The sequence below is a fragment of the Empidonax traillii genome, unplaced genomic scaffold (assembly GCF_003031625.1).
Source record: "Empidonax traillii isolate 1590-97213 ecotype Southwest subspecies unplaced genomic scaffold, ASM303162v1 scaffold1486:size102971, whole genome shotgun sequence".
Taxonomy (NCBI): Eukaryota; Metazoa; Chordata; class Aves; order Passeriformes; family Tyrannidae; genus Empidonax; species Empidonax traillii.
In genome coordinates this window covers 72,491-95,498 of record NW_020956679.1, presented here as the reverse complement: position 1 = coordinate 95,498, position 23,008 = coordinate 72,491, and the positions used below count along the sequence as shown (strand labels likewise).

Here is a 23,008-nt window from a genome sequence, read left to right as displayed (position 1 = left end):
CTTCTAACTGGCAGCACTCCTCTTGTAACATTCCACAGTGTCTGAAGAACTCTATTACTGGTTGTCAATTCTTTTTTCACAGATTCTTTCCTTAAGTGGTCCTAACTATCTTATCTTTACTTCATTTTTACTGAAAGAAGTCTTTTTTCAGAACATACTATTTTAGAAACATTTTATGCCTAGATTAAGAGGTATTTCTTCATAATAAGCTATCTCCTTCTTAGTGTGATTTACTGAATCTCTCATGTGTGACAAAGCAGAAGACAATGTGACTGTCTATGTACAATATACACACTTGGGAACATTTAAAATTATACAGGATGTGGAACAGATTTTCACCTTGCTTTCACTAGCAAGGTATTTGATGTCTATTAATACTTACTGGAAGGTAGGGTGCAAGAGCTCCACAGGATTCTGCTACCAGCAGCCGTCGCTCTGGGTATTTGTGGTTGATCTGGTAAAGAGAAGCAGATGGGCTGTTTGCTTTGCAGTAACCCATATTCAAAATGTGGTTAGAGCTCACTGAAACGGAGGGATGTGCCTGCGCCTCTTCAATAAACATTGATGAATAAAGAGAAGGTGGAAAGCAGTGTATGGAATGAAGAATATGCATAACTCTTGAGCTGAAATGTCATGAAATAGTTTGTATTACGTAGCCCTTCAGGAGAGACATTCCTCTAAGAACTACACAAGTGCCCTCTAGTGCTCTGAGCCAACCAGTGTAGAAGAGCTGCCTAGGTCTTACTGAGCAACAGGGTCAAAAGAAGGCACAAATATTAAGCCAAAAAGCATTTGTATGCTATCAAAGCTCTGCTCTCAAGTCCTGCATAAAAATGTGGTTGAAAACAACTCATATTGCTGAGAACCTCTGGATCCTGTGCTATTTCCCCTTTCCACTCAAAAGTTGCTTGAAAATTCTGCCTTACAAATTTAATATTGACACTGTGGAACCAAGTTTGCATTCTGGTGGAGTCAGATTTAAAAGCCAGTGTAATGGCTGAAGAATATGTTTCAAAAAACTTTGTAAATAAAAAATTTTATGGTAAAACGGTGAGAGGGATATGTGAGTATTTCGATGCTGTCAGATAAAACAGGATGTGCAGCATGTGGTGCAACTGTTTCTTTCTCTCTTGCTATGCAGTATAGTTGGTTACCACCATAGTGAGTATATAGTGAGTAGTAGGTACACACTATATAGTACTCAATATATAGTGAGTAGTAGGTACTCACTACCTTCTTTTTCTTTCCTGGGAAGAATTGCTTTTAGTAGTCTGAGGTCCCTAAACCCCATGCCAAATTCTGGAGCAAGGAAGATCTTTGGTGGAGAATTATCAGGTTAGGAAACATTTAAAGAAATCAGACATATGCTAGTCTGTGGCCCTGACGGGGATGCACCCATGAACACTCAGAGAGCCGGCTGATGTTCATTCCAAGATCATTCTTGACAATCAACAAAATGTTGTGGCCATGGGGGAGGTTCCTGAAAACTGGAGGAAAGTAAATGTCACTGCTACCTTCAGGAAGGGGAAGACAGAGGATCCAGTGAAACAGACCAGCCTGCCTCACATCAGTTCCTGGGAAGGTGTTGGAGCAAATAATCTTAGAAAGCATTTCCAAACATACGAAGGACAAGAAGGGGGCTGGAAAAAGCCAGCATATATTTATATAGGAAAAACCACACATGGCCAACCTGACAGCTTTCTGAGGTGATCGGCACAGTGAACAAGTTGAGAGCAGTGAAAAGGTAGAAGATGATGTGTACACTTGAGTTCTTTCTACCGACTCAAAACTTGTGACAATGAGATTCAGCTGGCATTTTGCTGAAGAAAATAATGACCTGGTTCCAAGTCTGGCAAACTGCATTAAATAAATGCATTATGACACATGACTTGGCAGTCTGATACGCTGTACTGTTACAGTTGGACTTGTTTCTGTTTTGCATCAGCAATTGGCAAGGAATGGACAACAAAGATGTGTTCTTACTGACGCGAGACCAATTTTTTAAGCACAACCTAAATTTCATGAGGACTGAGAAAAAAAAATGTTGCTTCTTTTATGTTCAACTTCTATTGCCATGAGACCTTCATTTAATCAACAGATACATCAGTCACACATACAAGCAAAATTGGTGCATATAATACATACTTCTACTGTCAGAAAGCATTAAGGCTATTAAAGCTTGGACTTCATTGTGAGATGCAGATTGCTGTGTTATGCAAGAAACAGTAGAAAATTACCAGACCAGAAAGACTGTGCCATCAAAGCAAGCATTATCACTCTGTCACTGCTTAGTTATTTATTGTCTTTTGGTCAATGATGAACTCCCTTTTCTCTTCATTATAGTGGGAAAGTGCTGTACATTTTCACCTGAACTCATGTTACTCTGTTTCTATGCCTCAGGTGAAACAGTAAGAGCATTTCAGTTTGGTTGTTCAGTTATTTCTTTTAATTTATAGTACCTGTGGAAAGAGTATTTGTGATTCTAGAAGTCACACGTAAACTTCAGGCTGATCTCACAGGAGTAAAATCATGCCCATCTACAGGAGACTTACTTATGAATACTCTGATCTTTGATTTTTAAGAATTTAAACTAGCTGAAGTGTGAGCACTACTCCATGGATTTAATACAACATAAAAGAATCAGCAAATAAAATCTTTGAATGAAAATGGACTTGCAGCAGTCTGGAAATCACAGCACAAATTATAAAGGTACCTACCTAGCAATAGGTTAGGCTACAGTGATGATGAATATGTGTCTATCTACGTTTCGATATAACAAACTTATTCTGGTATATGCAAGTAACTAGAATCTCTAGATAGTCATTAACAAGTTTTCCACTTTTACTTTTTTTTAATGCTATATAGAAGTATATGTAATGAGGACAACAATATCCAAATATCTTTCTGAAAAATACTTTGAACTGCCATTCATTGAAAAACAAAACCAAAACAACCTCCTCAAACAAACATTCATGAATTTTTAACTAATTTTCCAGTGGAGAGCACAAAATAATCAGTTACCTGCTCCCAACACTGTGGTAAAAGTTCAGCTTCTACACGTGTTGGTCCAACATGTCGGGCAAATGCCACACATCCAGTTAATATCATCTGTCTGAAAACATAAATGTAAAGCTTTAATCTGTTTATAAAGTTCTATAATATATGAAATACATTCTTTAAGTCCAGTAAAGCAGATGTTGACAGGCAACAGGTAGTTGTCTACAGTCAAGATTTCACACCACACACACTGACTTTAAAATCTAAATCTTAAATTGAAAGCCACTGTTGTCCCTGCTCATTGCAGGGCAGGGATTTGCCTAGATGACCTTCAAACGTCCCTTCCAGTACAAGCTATTCTATGATTCTACCTTGTTTTGTATTTAAGAGGCCTTTTCCAAAATCTTGCAGATCCCAAGCTCCACAAACCAAAGCTTGAGAATCTCTGATTTGGTTACTTCTGATTTCCCGTGTCTGAGGTAGGGAATATCTGACTGAATTTCTCATTTAATTCTTAGTTCTAAATGCTATCATGCATTATGCAGTAGAAGGATCTAAATTACTTAATGCTGTTATACTATCAGTATTTTACTAAAGTGCACATACGGCTTTTATTTAGTAGCATTTGTGAGATTTAATGGATATGGTTCAAACTGAGTAACTTAATTCTTTTGAATGGTTCTTAATGGTTTTGCAATATTCTAACATATAAGTAACCGTCACCTCTCTTAAAATACTGGACCTCACTCTTGTGAGAAGTCTAAAGCCCAACAAAATGGAAGCAATTAATCAATCAGCAGTATCTATAATCACCTGTTATTTGTATTCATATTCTTAGATTTTTGTTTGCAAGAAATTCCATCAAATTCGTAGGCAGAGATATATTTAAGATGTCAGTAAGATTGTACTTATCTGCAATTTGTGGTACTTTAACTTTTATTTAATGAGTGTTTATCTTGCTAAGATTTTTTGACTTATATTTCTCCTGTTAATAGGATTGGAAAAATACCAACTTTGCATGCAATTCACCAGTTCTATGTTCACTTTTAGTGCCTACATGAACTCTTAAATAACCAGTTTCAAATGACAGTGCATAGACACAAGACACTCTTTTTATCACCTCCACAGTAAGACGAGGACACACTTATTAATTATTATTACTTTGTGGAATGTAAGCCAGAATGAATTTGTTACCATTTTAGTGTCCTGTCTAAACTCCTAAGTATTTACTGAGGGAATAATATCCCCTTAAGGTTGAAAGGCAGAGATTCTGCTGGTTATTTCTTTAATAATTATAGAATATAGTCCATCAAAAAAAGACTTATTCACTTTCAGAATCTTTCTAGGAGAAAGGGTCCATAAAAAAGATTTTTTTTTTTTATACCATCATTCTTTAGGCCAACAATTAGAACAAGCTCTTTGGTTTTGTGTTGTGGATCTTGGAGGGTTTTAACTCTCTACCACGTACAAAGAACTAAACCTTTGATCAAGATAAAAAGGTTGCAGGAAAACAAAAGCGGTTAGATAAAACTCAAGAAATCAACATCTGAGATGTGATAGCAGTATGGAGACAAAAGCCTGTGGTAATTCTGAATTCTACAGCAACCAAAATAGGCATTCAAATGACTGTCTTTGGCTCTATACACTGCACCTAATGACAGAACGGGGCAATAGAATATGCATTTTTAAGATATTAAAAAAGAAAACAGCAGAATACAGTAATCACTTGAAATCTTCTGCATTCAAAATGAGTTAAAACAAAATATAATTTTTTTTTAAATCAAACCTTCTTGAAAAAGTTCCATGGAAACTCAGAATTAACTGAATTTCCTTTTGCTTTGCCTTACTTCTTAGTGAACATGAAGAGATTTCAAAAATATTAAAAAATAATGTTTTAAATATTTTAATGCAACCATCTTAAAAGCATATTACAGTAGTCTGCATTTCAGGGGAAGGCTGTAAGGATCTCAACAACATAGGATTGAAACAAAAAGCCGTTAATATTAAGCTGTTACAAAAACAGCAGTCCAGACTGGATATGAGAATAACTTCCAGGTTATGCACTTCTGATCCCTTAGGCAGGAATATAAAGAAAATTAATGTGATTCAGCAGACACCAGTTTGCTTAATCAGTACAGAAAACAACATGAAATCAAGAATGAAACTAGAGGAATAATGCAGAAGTTACAGTAGAGCAGACATTATCTAGCATTTCTAAACTCTTTCTAGATGTTTTTAAAAGTCATTGCACACACTGGGAAGAAGTTCAATCTTACACTACAGAGTTCAGACTTCTTTTGTCTCTTCTAAAGGCTGTATTAAGAAATTACTTACTAGAGTTTCCCTTAATATGTCAGCAAGTTATGTGTGTTCTGTAAGAAGTGGTATAATATGGCCAACAAAACATCATAGTGGATATGATAAGCTTAATGTATTATAGGTTCTTTTTGTTAAGAGTGCTGCTTCTGGATATGTTACATAATAATCTTCAAGAGTCCACATTCTGAACTATGTTTTAACCTTGTCCTAAAAGGCCCAAACATTATTCTAACTTCTTCAGGGCTTCTTAGTCTCCAAAACTAACATAACTGTACAAAAAGTAGTTTAGGTAAAGCAAAACAAATATATTTGTTCCTTTGCAGAAGAAAATTTGATAGACATTATGAAAAAAGTGGTACATTAATGATCAAAGCCTTGAGGACAAAGTGGCCTTATTAAATATAATGTCAGTATACAAGACTACAGTGATATGCTACATACCAAAAAGCCTCTCACATGGGCAAGAAGTATAATACAGGTTTTCCACATAATTGTTTATATACTTGAGATATTTGACCTTCTAAAGTAAATTACTTCTTTTAATGGTTTCATTCTTAGAAATGAAATGTCACACACCAGTTTCTTGCATTTAGCAAATTAAAAATGTCAACTTATCAGCTGCTACATTAATGTATGACATAGGCCTGTGCAGTAGAACAAAAGTAAAAAAATAACATGAGATAACTGTTCTGGTGACTTAACCTGAATGTCTTTGTTAAATTCATATGGCATGAGACTCTTAAGACATCATTTAAATGTATTTAGGTAAAAATCAAGCACACATTATACACTTCCATAAGTATAAAAACCCACTGAAATTCTGAATAAGTATTTTCTATCACATTTGTATTCAGAGTGTCTTTTACTTGAATGGAATTTTAACTGTTCTTTCATCAGGTATTATGGCCCCTCTGAAAGAGATGATGATGTTTATGTGTGTAAATGTTTATTATGCATGTGTATTTTGTCCTGGAGTTTATGGCAGAATATTCTTCCCAAATTTCTGAAGAAAACAAGTTTTTTTCATATATAAATCTCTAATTCACAACAAAGAATGAACAACTTCAAGGAAAAAAGCTTGGATTTTCTTCTTTCTTAGCTGCTGGAAAAGACACACTTAATACACCTAAACAGGCATATGAAAAACCTACTTGATAGGCCATCAATCCTGTAACAAATTAGCCAAAAGAGACTCCAAGTGAGATGTAACTTCCTTTCCCCTTCAACCACAAATTAATTTTAGCTTCTCAATCCACACAGGACATTCAAAACAATTTAGACAGACATTTCAGAAGCAGATTTCTAAGGAATCTGAAGTAGAACAAGGACTGCATCTTTTTGTAATTTCAGTCTGCATGGTGCCACTATGCTACAAGTTGCTTTTATTTATTTAAGCATTTTTTTTTGTCTCCAAAGCCATGGCTTTCAGTTATCGCTAATCTGTACATTTTACCATGGGAATGGTTTAGAAAGACACTAGAACAGTTTTGGAGAATCTTCAAAGAAATGCTTTCCACCTACTTCATAAAGTATGAGTAGATACAGATGCTTTAGAAAACACCTCTAGTGAAAATAATGGAAAAACTACAGGACAAACATGAAAAAATCTTTCCACAGTTAGAGAAGGAAACATAGCAGTTAAGAGTACTGTCTTTCAACCTTAAGGATATTCTCATCAAGATTGGTACAAAGTCACATTTCCTGACTACTAAGGAAGAATTAATTTTATAGAATAAAAGGTATACTTTGTTTTAGAGTCTTAACCAAAATAAAACAAAGTTCTTAACACTTGTCAGACCTAAACCACTGCGACGGTCTTTTGAATTTTTTGTTGCTACAATAGTGAGCCATAAGTAGAAAGAGCATTATTATTTTCTCATACTATTTTCCCTAACCAAACATGGTAGTTACCTTACAAACATATAGATAACTAGGACACATTAGGACAGAGGTTTAAAAAAAAAAAACAACAAAAAAACTGCTTTGATTTCTCCACCAACCATTGCTAAGAACTATGACCTTATAGCTCATTTTAACAGAAGAGTTTCAAAAGAGTTTCAGTTCAACTTTAAACAAAAAAAGGAACTGAAATGTTACACTGCAGCTTATAAGCACATTCTTACATTTCAGTAACTAGAAAGTACCGGCCATGGAAACAGAAAGTCCTGATGTTTGCATAAATTTGTCAACACTATACAAGCGAAATACCATCTTAGATGAAACTTGTCTAAAATCACCCAATAATATCCAATTTCTAATAGTTCTGCTACTCTGACAGAGAAAAAAGTTCCTCCTTGTCCCGTAACACACAAACGCAAACACACCTTTGCTCATCATCTGGTCGTTTGATCAAATTGAACAGTATGTGTAGAAGTTGGTCTCTCTCTTTGGGTTCAGGATGGAGGCAGGCTGTACACAGTATGAGTGGGATCAATTCCTAAAAGATTGTGGGTAGGGGAAAACCAAACAAAGTAAAAACGCTTTGGGCATATATTCATTAATGGTAAAGGAAAGTAAGAAGATAAATCTAGTCACATAACATCAAAACAGTTTGAAAAGATGTTTTAGAGTCTTGATCTCTTATTAAGTGACCTGAAAAAAGTGAAGGTCTACAAAAGTTAGAATTATTTTCCTGCTAGGAAAAATCAGGGAGAACCAACACATAAAATGAAAAACTCTGCAAAGATTACAATTAACATATGCAGGTCACCTGTAAGCAGAATTAGAGGACAGTCATGATTTCATTGTCTTCACTACCCACTGAACTGAAGCAAGCTCCACAGACATCTATGGAACAAAGCTCCTATGGAAAAATACCATGGAGTTAAAGATTACAATTTCCAATTAGGTATGCACACAGTTTCGTGCACAAGTTTGAATAAGCATTGAGAAACACACACTGGTAAAGGTGACTGCAGACAGATATCCCCTATAGTGTTGAGTGAGAACTATATGATTTTTTTTAAAGGTTTGTTGATGTGTTTTTTTCCCATAAAGAGGTAATATCTAAAGCTGAATTTTCTTTTTAGAGCGACAAAAATTCCTTAAGGAACAAACTACAAAGAAAATACTGTGTAAAACATCAATTGAGAGAAAATATAAGGCTGTTCACAATAGCTTAGACCTCCTCCTTTCTAAATATGCCTTCAAAGCTCATGGTATTCATTCCCAGAAGAAACAAATGTTTTTAAAACATGGTCTGGAAGTCCCTTTCCTTGATCTTGCTGATATAAACCTTTATTCCAACTGAATTTGGAAGCCACATGGTTCTAGGTGATTTAATATCTTAGGGACAGAAACATCGAACTGGGAGGTCAGGGGAAAAGAACAAGACAGCCTAGGTGTCTGCAAAAAAAAACCTAAATAAACATGGACAAGTAATCTGGAAACTTCCTTGCACATGTGCCATGTACTTTTAAGCCACTCTCAACAGAGAGGCTTTCTGTGAATTATTAAGTTGTGACAAACAAGCAGGTGATAGCGGGAAACTCATCTAATGCTACTAGGAAAGATGACAAAAAAAACCTGGAAAAATCTACGGTTATTTGTAATGACTTCACAAGGAGGTGTCAATTTCTTCTTACAGACATTCAAAGTGACCTGGTTACGATGTTCTTGAGAGTAAGTCTGTTAAAAAAGGTGGGCATGTGGAAACACCAGTAACGACACCCTCACTGCACAACTTGTCTTTTCCTAAACAGCAAGTCCTATGTTTAAATTAAACATAAAACAATACTCTATTTTAGAGCAGTGTCTAAGCTAGTCAACTCCTGACAAACTTTTTTTTCATTTTACAAGAATTTTACACAGGGTGCTATTTTCCACCCCTGAAGTTGACCAAGACACAACCTATTCTAACATTATGTGATTCTGGTATATGTTTTGGCAATATTTAACTCAATTATGGTACAGATTAGGGAATTTATGACAGAGAAATGAATGAGAAAATAGCCTACCAATTGCTTAAAAAAAAAAAATCTAAAAGGACAGAAAGGGAAATAACTCTGAACAATTTGGACATTTCTATTTCTTAATACTTCTAAGTGAGCCAGTTTTCAGTGTTTTTAAGTAAGTGTAGCCCAATGCAAAATAACGTGAACTGAAAATCTGCATTAAAGAAATACTGCACGAAGAACTAAACTTTCTTTAGCTGAAAGCTCCTTTCCCTGTAGAATTTGCATGTTAGATTTTATTTTTTTTGGATACTTAAAATTCAGTTTTTGCCCATTTAAAGTTCTGAGAAGTCAGGGGGTTAGCCTGTTTAACTTTGTTTCTGTACTTCACAGAAGAATTTTTTCTCCTGCAAATATTGCTTTAATTCCAGAAGCTTTGAAAGAATATTACAAAAATAACACATACATCCACCACACTACTTATACATTAGGCTAAGATCTTTTAAATATGAAATCAGATTGCAATTTGCAGATATCCCACAAAACTACTAACTTTGCCATAAAGAATAAAGCTCACTGAAAAAAACTTTAAAAAAGGAAACCTCTGTTACTTTAGTGAGATCTAACTTTCTCAAATCTACCCTAAGTTCACACTGTCCAACTGCTCTTGCAAGTATTCTTAAGAGCTCCTATGAAAACTTTTTTTTAAAAAATATACCTCATGAAATGGGACATACATGGGGGTTTTATTTCATCTGATGAAACCATCACATTGACTTCACATTCTTAGTACGTTTGAATACCTACTCAAAAATCTCAACTGCTCACTCAGAACTATTGCTAGATTTCAAAACAGTGCCAGGAGCTGCTTTTTTTTTAAGCTTCTTACTGAATTTAAGGACGCTTAAGTTGTCTTCCTCCAGTTGAGTCTGCACAAAAGGAAAAAAACTCAGAATATTCACCTAGAAACTACTACCTTGTGTCTGAAAGGCTAATGAGTAACCTAACACCATCGACACAGGGCAGATACAAGGCTGGTTCTTTACCTTGCAGAAAGCTGGTTATTATAGCTGACGGAATTAGCTGTATTTTCTTGTCCATTGGTCACATTCTCTCATGCATACTATGGGAGAAGAGAGTGTTCTCTGCATCGCTTCACCAGTGCTTCTACAGTTCCTTCTATTAAGGGGAGTGGAAAAATAGTGAGAAGTCTTGAACAGTGTTTTCTGTACTCCCTTATAGACCTAATGGACGGGAAGGTAAAACTGCAGGTGAAAGGGACTTTGTATGGGACAAGAAGAAAAAAATTGCTCTCACAGATGGACAAAACAGATCAAGTGAAGTCTCTCTAAGACGTATAAAGGGCAGATTCTTCTTGGGATATGCAGGATGATGATGAACCAAAACCAACGTACCGCTCAGTTTGAGCTGATTCCTTCCTGCTGCTAAGGGTCATGTGTTAGATGTAGATTTGTTTAACAAATCTCAGATTTTTCATTTTCAAAACCAGCAGAGAATTTCTATAGAAAGTAGTAATTTTTCAACAGGACAGAGTAGTACCAGCACTTGTCTTTTTATATTCAAGAGAAAAGTTCACAACATGGTTATAGAGAGCTAAAATATTTATTACTAATCAAGGAGAGGGCTTCCAATGCTTTTTGAAACACTCTGCCTTCCTTGGGAAGGAATACCACTTGTGCTACAGTCATAAAGCATGAACATAAGTTTCAAAAAAACCCAACAACTCTCCCTTTATTAAATTTTGGATCCTTCCTAAACATTCAGTTCATCCCCAAGTCCCTCTTTTCCCTTTTGCCTCCAAGCTTGGAAAACTCATGTCGGTAGGTCATATTAGTATTAGTCAACAGGAGGAGTGACTATTGACTTCAGTGACTCTACTGCCAGGAGATGTGGTACCAGAACTTTGATATGCTTTCCTCATTAGATTCCAAGCAGATTGACACTATAACATCGTCAGCACTTGCAACTCAATGAAATAAAACATCATATGTTAAAGGTCTCACGCTACTACTGAAAAGACAAATTCACATCTGAGGCAGTTTATATCTGTGAGGTACCCAGATGTTTAACAGAGAGAAAAAGGTTGTTTTGTTTTTACTGTGAGGTAACTTACAAACAGGTGAATGACAGACAATGCTATGAAAGTGGCCTAATGCACTGCACAGGAGAACTGAAGCAACACATCACGGTTCTACTTCTGTGTAACTGTTCACGTGGATCTCTCCAAAGAAAAACCCACATTTTTCTAACCATAATATATCTGGATGTCTTCCTAACGTATAACAACATGTTCTGTTATCTTGAAAGAGGATTCAACGTTTGAGCTGATTACAGTTCTCAACAAAGACAACATTTACACAGGCGTATGGAGCAGTTCTTCATTATGCACAAAAGAAGGTGACTTTCTAACAGTAATTAGTATCACCTAAGCTATACACAAGACAGTTCCTCCTGCATATAAAAAGTATTACAACAAAGTATTAAAGTCTGGGATTCTTTTAAAGCGCAGCATAAAGTCACCCTCTTAGAAAGTAGCAAGGAATTTTCTGTGGGTTTTTTCATCATTATAACTATTTTTTGCTAAGCATTCCAACAAGTCTCCCATCTCATAGCTTCATTCACTAATTACTGTCTTGTTGGAGTGTTCCTGAGCAAAATAATTATCTCAAGGAACAAATTTAATTAGTGTTAAGTGTCAAGACTGGTTACTTCAATAGGTTAAAATAAATATATTTTATTAAATATTAATGTAATAATATTGCAAATAGGTGACAATGTATAAACTAGGATGAAATTGTGATGGATTTTTTTAATGTCTTCCTTTAATAGTCAATGCTTATATTGTAAATCAATGCCATGTAACTTAGCTTCTGACAACAAGTTAATAAAATAAAATAATCTTATTGGCAGCAACTGAAATAGCTGCAGGTACTAACAAACTACTGATATGGACTGTCTTGGGCATGAAGGTATTTGAGGTTCAGAACTCATCCTTTTAGTTTTAAAATGAAAAAATATTTAGTCATGACATCACTGCATGACTCAGAATATTGTGCTAATAAATATTAAAATCACAACTGTAATTACCTTTCATGAGATGAGACTATTACTCCAGGGTCCAAATCAAGCCTATCAGATCCCAAAGGCATGGCTTTACATAAGAATCAATGCAGGTAAGGGTGTGAAAAAACTTTACACTTCTTTGTCTATATCTACTGTTTATTTGCAAACCTGCATATAAAAGTTGTGACACTACTAGTAACAATTAGCAATTCAGTTCATAAACATCAAATTTAACTCCTTGCATCCATATTAGGTTTAAAGACAGTGTTGAAAGACATGAGCTTTCAGACTAGGGATAAAAAGGATACTCTATGAGCCTGAGCTATTTCATTCTAAGAAACTACACTTAAGCCCCTCATATCCAAGAGAAGGGAATTAAGGGATTTCATTTTTGTCTGATGTTAGTGAGGCACTCCCATCCCCAGAACAAAAAAAACCCCTGCAAACCAAAACCAACACCCTGTGTAAGCCCGAAAAGGACCAGCAAACAGGCTGCGGTCAACACTATTCTTGCTTTCCAGACACACAGTCTATAGAACCTACCATAACCTAAGTTTTACAGAGTAAAAGAAAGTATTGTAGTTGTTCATTTAAATTGCCCTATTCTCCCATATTCTGTGAAATAGAAACAGCCATTTAGAAGATACCAATGGTTGACAATTTTCATGCCCAGGACTAACACTGGAATAATAGGTGAGGTGAAGGATGTAAGCAGTTAAAAGAAATGTTTCTTGATTAAGAACAAGAGTAACAAAATATTAAGCCAAAAAGTATACTCTGGTCCAATTCCATTAAAGGACTACATACTGTAGAGTGTAGAAGTTCTACATACGAACAAGATTACTTCTGTTTTCTGACAAAAAAACATTGACTTTTACATTTTCTAAAGGGTAAGAAATAGTATTGCACTGATTAGTTATCCCAAACTTTTTAAAATATTGCTTTTCTCTAATTACAGTTTTGCCAAAGGAATTTTTATGGTACACCTCTTGACAGATTTTGGTGTCTGATTTTACTTTCAGGTTTTTTTATACCTTAAATGTGTTTTACTTTTAAGTAGTAAAAAACAATTGAGAAAGCCATTTCCAATGTAAATTAATTTTTATGAACTCAAGCTGCTTATTTGCAAGAAGTGTTATCACAGACTGCATGCCAATCCAACAGGCTTTTTTTTTAAGAACTGGATTTTAGAATTTTGTTACTGTAAATTCCAATTACTATTTGGATTGCAGTATCTCCTTTGTTTGTCAGTGCATTCACAAACAAATCTCAATATTGGTATACATGTTTTCAGGAAGTTAGGATAACCTAGACACTTGAGATATAAACAAAACTAAATTTCTATGCTGTTACGTGGAATTTTAATGACTACAAATTGCTTTAAGGCAATTATCCTGTGTTACGTGCTATTCATTTTACCCAGGTGAACTGCTTTTTCAGAAACAACTAAAATAATCCCCTCAGTCACCCTACTCAATACTGTGTCTTTCCTTCCTTCTTACGTTCCACTGGAACCTAAAGTACAGATATGAAAGAACAATAAAGTTGCACCAATACAGAAGAACAAGAAGTAATTTCAGAAATGTGTCAACTGTAATATCTACTGTAACACTTACTACCAAGTTAGGTGGGCTGCTATTGACCTTAAGATGGCAAAAACCATAGGAAAAAAGGCTACTGAATCTCTGCTAAGGGATAACAACTACCGAGAGATTGTCAACCTCAGCAAACTCAGTTTCTCCAAAATAAAGATGTCTAACACAGAATTTTCAGCTTAAGATTTTGCAACCAATTTCAACATAATGGATGCTTAAAGAACAAAGGTATTTCAAGGAGTCATCAAAAAATTCTGTTTAGCTCTCCTGCCTAATGCATTGACAGTGTAAGACTTTAAATACTACCACTCATCTTTTCAGAGCAGAGTGGTGATTACTTTGCATTATCATCTGAACTTGTTACACATCTTTCTCAAATTAGTGATCTTTAGGTATATTTTTACTTCTCTGTAACACTGTGTAAAATTCTCATTATTGTATTGTTTTTGGACAAGACTCAAAGTTATACCTTGCTGAAGAGAGCCTAGTTCTTAAGTTAACTTTTCATAACATCAATATTAATAAATACTGATAGTCTAAGCAATTTTTCCTTCAAATTCCATGACTACAGCTGAAAGAACATCACAATAGTTATAGCAACCGGTGGCAGGTAACTAAAACCAGGTATTTTTCCAGCAAATTTCAATACTTGGAAAATTAAGCATCCAGTTACCCAATTCTCACTTGAGGCTTTTCAAGTAAACTGAAACAGACAATTCATTTAAGTCAAACATACACGTAATCATATGAAACTTCAACTGTAAAACAAAATAAGAAGCAAATAGGCTAAAAGGTCACAAAAATATTAAATGCATTACACAGATTATGCTACAAGCTTTGAAAAGAAGCCAAAATACCACATCCTGCGCCAAGCAGAAGGAAGGAAAGGAATGAATAAGAAATCAGAAATTAAGCACTGATCCATGAACATTGACAGAATTATTCTGAAAGACTATTAACAGAACCATTTCCAGAGCACCCAGTTAACATCCTGACGCCCTCAGCAAAAAAAAAAGCCTTTTATGAACTTTCAAAACATGGCACATGTCTGAAGTTCACCATGTCAATCACTGATAATTACTTGTATGGTATAAAATCTTAGATTACAGGATCAGTACAAATTTCTTGAGGATTTTTCAAAGCCTTACAATGAATTTATGCAAAACACACTACTAAGTCTACCATACTGTAGGTCCTGTCAACAAGGACTAAAACTTGCTCAACAAGCTATGTTACTTCAAATCCTTTACTTCAGTGTCAACTATAAGGCCACCGAGTTTTTGTTTGATATGTTTTTTGGTGTTTTTTTACTCATATGGGTAATGTGCAATATTTACAACTAAGCATATAAAACCAGTCATTTGTTTTCCCATCTTCAATCACAATCTTCCTTTCCTATGCTATGAAAGAATGACTGTGCAAACTACCATCTTTAGTTACATTCAAAATACACTTTACATTTTTGTAAATTTTTAGTTAGTTTCATTTTCAAGTTAAGGAAAACATATAAGCAAGATTATAAGAAAATGACCAAAGGACTATTTTTGAGGAACCTTAACTTGGCTGATACATGGAGCTTCTAGAAAAAGACATTAAAAGATTTTTTTTTAGTCAAGTACATAGTGCTGAAAAAGAACCCGAATATTAATCCTTATCAAAACCAATAGCCAAAATAAACCAAATTTAATGTTTGAACTGATAGCCTCTGCTCTTTATAATGCAAATTAACACGATCTTCTCTAACAAAAACATCTGTGCTACCACAAAAGGATGGACCTACAGTAACAGTCTTGCTGAACACTAATGGGTGCCTTAAGCAGAGGAAAAAATCTTGGGATACCATGCAGGTTTACTGAACTCACCTGACAGAGGTGCAAAACCATTTTCTACGAGCAGAGATGCATGCACAAAAGTAAGAACATGATTGCAAGTAACAGACTTTCATGAAATTACACACATCATCAAAATGAATAAGAAAACAACCTGATAAAAATAAAATGTAAGATTTCAGGGTTCCTCACCTCTCGCTTTGCAAGTAGCACATTAGGAACAATATGAGGCAGGCAGCGTCCCAACATTAACATGACACTTTTTTCACTGTCTGCAATCCGAGATACCTAGAAAACCAAGTTGCTTGTTTGCTTTTTTTAAAAGAAGCACAGGAACAGAAAAATATCTTTTCAGAGGACTAAGGGTTACAGCAGGCTGACCACTTAGCAGAAAAATACCTAAATTACTCCCGCATATTAAGCTGTAAGTTTTTGATCTGTCAGCAACTTCAAAACCATGAACCCACTTCTAGAGTCTCAAAGCTTCCCAGTAATTACACATCCATCACTAGGTTTCATATTTAAGCTAAAATCTGAAAGCACATCGTTATTTCTTAAGTTTCACGTACATAGATTCATCTCTCCATCTATGATCACATTCTGTTTCAAAGCAATTACTGCTTGTTTAACTACTGCTGCCATGCAAAATAAAGGATCTTTTAGTTTATGTCAACTGGGAAATATACCTCTGATCCCAAACGGCTGTCTGCTGACATCCGACAGAAAGACAGTAGCGCTTGATGGAAAGCTGGTGACAATGTCCTGAAACATCATCAAAAAGGGAGTGGGGGAAAAAAAGCATAAATCAGATAAGCGATAAAACAAGTCCTTTCATTCTTGTCTACTTGGCTGGGTAAAATGACACTCAGAAAGCACATTTTAACTGAAACATAATACAGAAGATTTTGTTTAAAATCATTGCTGACTTTTAGGGTGTTTAGTTTGTAGCAAGACAAAAATCCCCAGTGTCCTAATTAAGAAGTTACTTTTAGTTCGGAAAAATGTAACATCTTTCAAACTGCTGCACAGACAAAAATAGGACTAAAGCATGAAGAAAAGGAAGCTTTAGCAATACAAGAGGAAGCACACAATTATGCAAACAGAGGGGTGTGGGCACAGAAATCACAAGAAACAGTATTTTTTCTATTTTTGCTTAATGCTCTGATTCTGCACACTGCATAAAAGCATTTGAGTAGTCAGTCAACTTACAAGCTTCAGCATTATATAGAGATTGCTTAACCACCACTTACGGACTGAAACGGATTCAAATGCATAGGCAGAAACTCAAAATTAACCCTAAATTGCTGTCTAAGCCCTCACACAATGTGCATCTGTAGAAGCACTGCCTCATGGCCACACCCAGCACCAGCCAATGCAGCCGAGCTACTCAAAGCGTTAAGCACACATATAAAACCTGATAATAGTCTCAAAACACCCTTGTCCCAAGAGGATAATTTGGCAAAAATCTTCTCAGAACACTTACTGATCATTACATTAAACAGGCAAAGCAGCACCAGCATCCTATTTTTCCTCATAATAACTTCCTCGGCCTTATCTGAGGCCTGCACTTTTTGCTAACACTGCTATATTTAAAGAGGAAAACCAACATTTGTCTTCCAAAACATACAAAAAGCATCTCGCCCTATATCATCATCTGTTGTTTGAATCCTCTAATGACACTATATGAGTTTAAGAAAGGAGGCACAATTCCTATTTCTTATGTGGAAACTGGTATCATCTTTGAACTCGTAAAAATGCACCTGAGTGCATTTTTTGCAATCCTACACACATCTAATTATGTGCATGGACATAGTTTTTTATCTAATAGATTGAAGCATAACACTACAGTAAGTACATTTTACCTTCATTCACCCTTTTCTAACCAAAAAAAGCACATTAAGAATCAAAGCTCCTACTTTAAACTAATCAGCAGGATACACACAAATGCACCAGGTTTCTTCCTCTATTTAGAAAATATGATAAGAATTTATATTTACTACTTAAAATCAATTTTCTAGCTTGACAGTATGGGTTTTTAAACCACATTTTAAATTTTAATGAAGGAAGCATGTTTTGCTTATAGTCAGCTTGGTTTTGGTGTGAGGTTCACTTTAAAAAAGTTACTAAACTACTTAAATGCTAGCCAGTTTTAAAGAACCTCTGTTAAACAACATATTAGTCCTTATTCTGTAAAATATTCTTGACTGACAGATTTACAGGCTCTACTAGAGGTTTTACAGTTTTTTCTACACTAGAAGAACAGGAGCAAGCCTTGGAATTCTAATTAAAACACTACATAAGGGCAAAGTTCCATGCCCACTTTGAAGAGACTGAAAACTAGCTATGACAGTATGTCACTGAACTTTCCTGTGGGTTAAATAACAACAAGCTCTGGGCAGTCTGGATCCCGTTATGATTGCTGGCTATACTTGGAGTCAGGAAAGCTTCTCCTTGATGAAGTCTAGCAAAATCCTTGATGGCTATGCTGGACAGAAACAATGAAAGACCCAAGCCTCTTGCACACAAATCAGTGGAAAGTCCCTTCAAGATGCCACTAGTGAAGATGTTCAAATATATGAAACTATGATGAATACAAAAACCAAGCACTGCTATTCTATTCCATATAACACCGTGACAAGAGTGAATTTACTCAAAAAGCCAGGACTGCTATATACAGAAAACACCTTGTATTTGGTGCAAATTACCACACATCTTAAATCAGTTGAGTAAATACATGTGGTGCAGTCTATTTAAACTGCTGCTACTGCTTTCTACTGCAATCTGTTAGATGAGGCATTTTTCCAGTGATGGCCATGTCCTCATTTGCCATCATGCACGCACAGCTGCTCTAAGTGCAGTCACACAAAGCAGGCTCACTTGCTCTTCTATCCTCTCTTCCCATCTGGGCAAGATTTATGCCAAGAATCCACTCTCTAGATACAGTAGTAACAATCTTGCCTTTTAGTTTTTTATCCCTCTTAATACGTTCTGAATAAGTTGTAGTAATTGTCTCCTACAAATAACCACCCTTGGACTGAAATCAATAAATATCCAGCACTTTTATTGTGCAGCTTCTTCCACAGATCTCTGAACCAATAATGTATTTTTAAGTGAAAAAAATTACTGTTATTAAAAACCTAGTGCCTAATCCAGGAAAAAAAATTAGTACTGGATATTGTTCTATAAATATGTTTTTTTCAAATATGGTTTCCTTTGACCCTTCGTTGACGTGTTAAGCCCAAAGCAGAGTACAAAAATAGCTACATATTACACATGCATTACTGATTTCTGCAGTGAACTGCATTTGAGGGGACTTCTGAAGTTAACTCAGTGGGGATTCATGGCTTCATTGAACCACTTTTCAAGTAAAAACATGTGCTGTTATTTTTAAAACAGCTGTGAGCAGCAAAACAAACGCTGTTCTACTGTCATAAATCCCACTAGAAATAGGCAGTTCCTTCCTCACTAAGTGATTTAATCCTATTTTGATACACATCCTCACCATCCCCAAACTGTCAATCTAATATTCATGCACTTACGGCCACCCAGCACTCACCATGAATCTGAGCAAACAAACTGGTGACAAGCCACAAATGAAAGTAGGCAGACAAGTATTTAGCAATCCATGTATAGCAGTTCTGATTATTACCTAGTCTAGATATTCAGCTAGGATATGAGAGAAATTTAAAAAGAAAACAAACTTTGGAAAGCTAAAATGGAACCACTGACGATTCTTCAGAAAAATCTAAGCTGTTTTAGTGTCCTGTTTAACACCAGTATATTCAACTAAAAGAGAAGAAATTTGTCATGAGACTCTTAAGTACTGTACTCAAAAATCAGAAATCATTTCTCCTGTCCAATTCTAAAGTTGATATCCCTGAAAAAGTGACCCTGACCCTAGAAGTCCGTGCAAGAAGTTCAGAAAATCCAGAGAAGGTAGGACATGCAGAGCTTCAAGTAAAGGTAATTATTAGCAGGGGTAGTAACTCATTTTTGTAGTTATCCTTTTTCTTCAACCCTTTCAGTTTGCATTTATTTTTCATCTGCACAGCACATCACACAGATTTCTACTTGGTATTTTCAGGTGGAAGATAATTCTAGAAGCATATTACAATATCAACACCAGCAAAAAACGCTAGGTGAACTGACAAAACACAAAGCAGGATAGCTGACTGCTTCCCTAGCAACAGCAACAGTAAGATCATAACGTGATCTACTTGCATATCTCTGTCCACAGTGGTAGTGTTAGAAGTTGTACTCTCTCCTTAAGTCTGTGTACATGTTACTCCTGATGGCTACACAACGGTTTGTTCTACCACTTAACGAACAAGTCACTTCCCCTCTTCACTACAAAAAGACTTTTACAGATTGGAGAGGCTTTCTCAAGAACTCTTAGACACACTAACTCAGTCTCCAAGTAATAACACAACATGAATAACTTATTTTAGTTAAAAGAATCATAGCTACCTAGTGAAGACTTGCCCCAAAATCAAAACTCAAAAAGCAGAATGCCATAATTCTGATGATTAAATCTTTATGATAATTAAAAAAATATATAAATAAAAATTGTAGTGCTCTCTTAGATACTCTAATAGAGTTATACACATCTACATAGGAACAACAACAAAAATTTTTCAAGCAACTCTTCCAGCGGAACAGAAGACAATTATGAAATTAAAAGAGAATCTTGTCTTCCCATTCACTATGTTGATTTTATCTGGTTTTTTTGCTGCAGCAAACAGGACTTAGAAACAAACAGGTTTTAGAAACAAGTAGAAGGTAAAAAGAAACACTGAAACTTAATACTGAAACTGCAGGTTAGTCATATGTATACCCCCTCCTAAAAAGATTAGGGACAATATAAAAATATCAGTACTGTATCCTAGAGGTACAGTAAGTATTTTACCTTCATTCAAAACATGAATGGTCTCTTCATGTGGCAGAATTTTACTGTTAGAAAAACATCTAGTCTCTTTAAGAATTTTTAATTTTAGCATGCCAGTTTACAACTTATCACTAACCTATTAGGTTTATCAAAGTGGACTGCAGTTTTAGATGATGGAGCACGTGAGGACAGTTTCTCTGTCTCTTTACGGGGCACAGAATTTAGCATATCGTCTTTAGAAGTCCTTGAGTCCACTTCAGCTGATAAAGCAAGGCTTGTTTCCTCAGTGTTTCCATGTTTATTGTCATTCTCAGAGCTCTTGATATCCAAGTACCGTCCATTGTCCTCTGAGACTGTGAGAGGCACTTGTTTTAAAGAAGGATGGGGAGCTACACCATAAACTGTTGACACAGCAAAGTTTTCATTCTTGAGAAGATCTATTTCACTGAAAAAGGAAAAGCAAAGAATGAAATATTTTTGTAGCTCTCTTGAGAATGCTGTTCAAATCACAAGGCTGAAGCACAGAAATAAGGACAACACACTGAAAAGAGCTCCCTCTTCAATTCCAGTATGTTTAAAAATTCCTTTAATAGAAGTAACTTATATCAAAAAGTTATTTAAATAAACACTAGTTTCATTGAGTTGTTTAGTAGCAGGAAAAACATTGCCCTTGGAGTGAGTGAATCAATGAAACAACTGGGTAACAACAGCCTTACGTACTTCTGGCTGAACCCTGAGCACTGACACACAAACGGTTCCAAGACAGAACCCTATCTGGGATGCAAAACTTAAAACACTATTGTGGTGAAATCAATATATACTATCCTACCTCAATATATACTATTCTACCTGGCTTCGAAATGGTAACTATGCAAGTCAATAAAGCCACTTAAAAATTACACACTTTCCCATAATGCTGCGTCAGGGTACCTCTTAGGAGGAATGATATCTTAAAGCTTACAGTACTGCATGTCTTGACCAAACTTTTAAAATACCTTTAACAAGAGCAAAAACTCCACTAGTCTTGCTCTTTAGAAAGAAAAACTATGATGACATCAGTCCTTAAAACAAGCATCTTTCTAGCAATGTTGGCAAGCTGTACACACCACAGTACTAAGGAGTAACAAAGCTAAGAGAAAACCTACATAAAACACATCAGAACAGATTATGTTTTCAGAGAAATAAAGAAGTTACACTGAAAGAACAAAATTATTACAAAATTAAATTATATAGGCAATAGTAAGGAAATAGTCAATTTGAAGTCTCTTTCTTTTTCTAATGAAATACCATGTACTGAAAAGGAAAGACTACCCTGCCCTGAAGAATTCCTAGTAATTTCATACCTGTAAGTTGTATGTTTCTATTATTGTGCTAGAAAAACACTGAGAAGTTATCCAACATTTATAAGCAGTTGAGTAGATTGATAAGTACGTACCTCTCAAGTCTTTGGATTTGTTCCATCAAAGACCATTTCTCACTGTTTAACACACTAATTTGATCTTCTAATTTTTGCACTATTAAACATTGCTAAATACAAGATAGAAAAAAAAGAGTTTAGTACAATACAGTAGTACTGCAAACAGACGTAACATTTCTTCTGTACAGTCTTACTTCTATTGACTGTGGCGTTGTTTCAAATACAGGGACGGTCCCAAGTATAGGAGTGTCAGCTTCTAACTCATCGTCTTCTACACCGACTGATGCATCCACCATATCTTTTGCAGTAACATGATGGTTTCCAAAGTCACGGTAGAGTTGTAACAGGTCAGGAGGCTTTGGAATGTTCAATCCTACATCATCCCAAAGTTCAAAATCCTTCAAAGGAATTAAAAAAAACTAAGCATACAAAATACTTCCTTTTATTTTTGTCTCTCTTCCACATTTGACCCCAGGCCATACAACAGCAAAATAATCACATTCAAGACTGCATTGTAGGAAAGCAGATGAAAGCTTAAATCAGATAGCAAGAAACAATAGCAGAGAAAGGATCCACTTCATGAATCAAAGCACTTTCACCCTAAAGGCAGCTCTAGGTAACATACTAAAGACAGGACCTTTCAAAACCACACAGATTACAATTTATCTTTTTACTAGGACATGAACACTTCTTGGAATCAGAAATAACATTGCTCAAATTCAAGCAGAAGCCAGTGCAGTTGACGGAAGGCTTTCTACTGATGGAGGTATTGGTTTTGTTTCCATTTCAGTCACAAATACAGGTGTAATTTCCCAGAGGCACACTGTTACAGTACCACACAATCATTTAGATCATTAGACATAAAACTGATCATCTTAGCTATGTCTGGAAAGATCTAAGATAACACCTTATGACTGAGAGCTTCTTCAATACTGTATTCAATGACACAGGGTGATTAAGTACACTCACACATATACCCAGATCACAAA

At 35.4% G+C, this 23,008-nt stretch overlaps 1 protein-coding gene across 1 annotated transcript in view; it reads right to left on the bottom strand.

Moving 5' to 3' along the window:
* The window catches only part of RELCH (RAB11 binding and LisH domain, coiled-coil and HEAT repeat containing), a gene marked incomplete at its 3' end in the record, with an annotated part of 54,898 nt that overhangs the window by 6,698 nt on the left and 25,192 nt on the right, over positions 1 to 23,008 (bottom strand). The window contains exons 6-13 of the mRNA XM_027907496.1: positions 22,214 to 22,417; positions 22,038 to 22,129; positions 20,739 to 21,047; positions 16,404 to 16,479; positions 15,910 to 16,005; positions 7,641 to 7,753; positions 3,022 to 3,112; positions 383 to 454 (exon numbers count right to left, since the gene is read on the bottom strand). Of these exons, the coding sequence (XP_027763297.1) occupies positions 383 to 454; positions 3,022 to 3,112; positions 7,641 to 7,753; positions 15,910 to 16,005; positions 16,404 to 16,479; positions 20,739 to 21,047; positions 22,038 to 22,129; positions 22,214 to 22,417 (1,053 nt within the window). The remainder of the gene's footprint in view (positions 1 to 382; positions 455 to 3,021; positions 3,113 to 7,640; positions 7,754 to 15,909; positions 16,006 to 16,403; positions 16,480 to 20,738; positions 21,048 to 22,037; positions 22,130 to 22,213; positions 22,418 to 23,008) is intronic.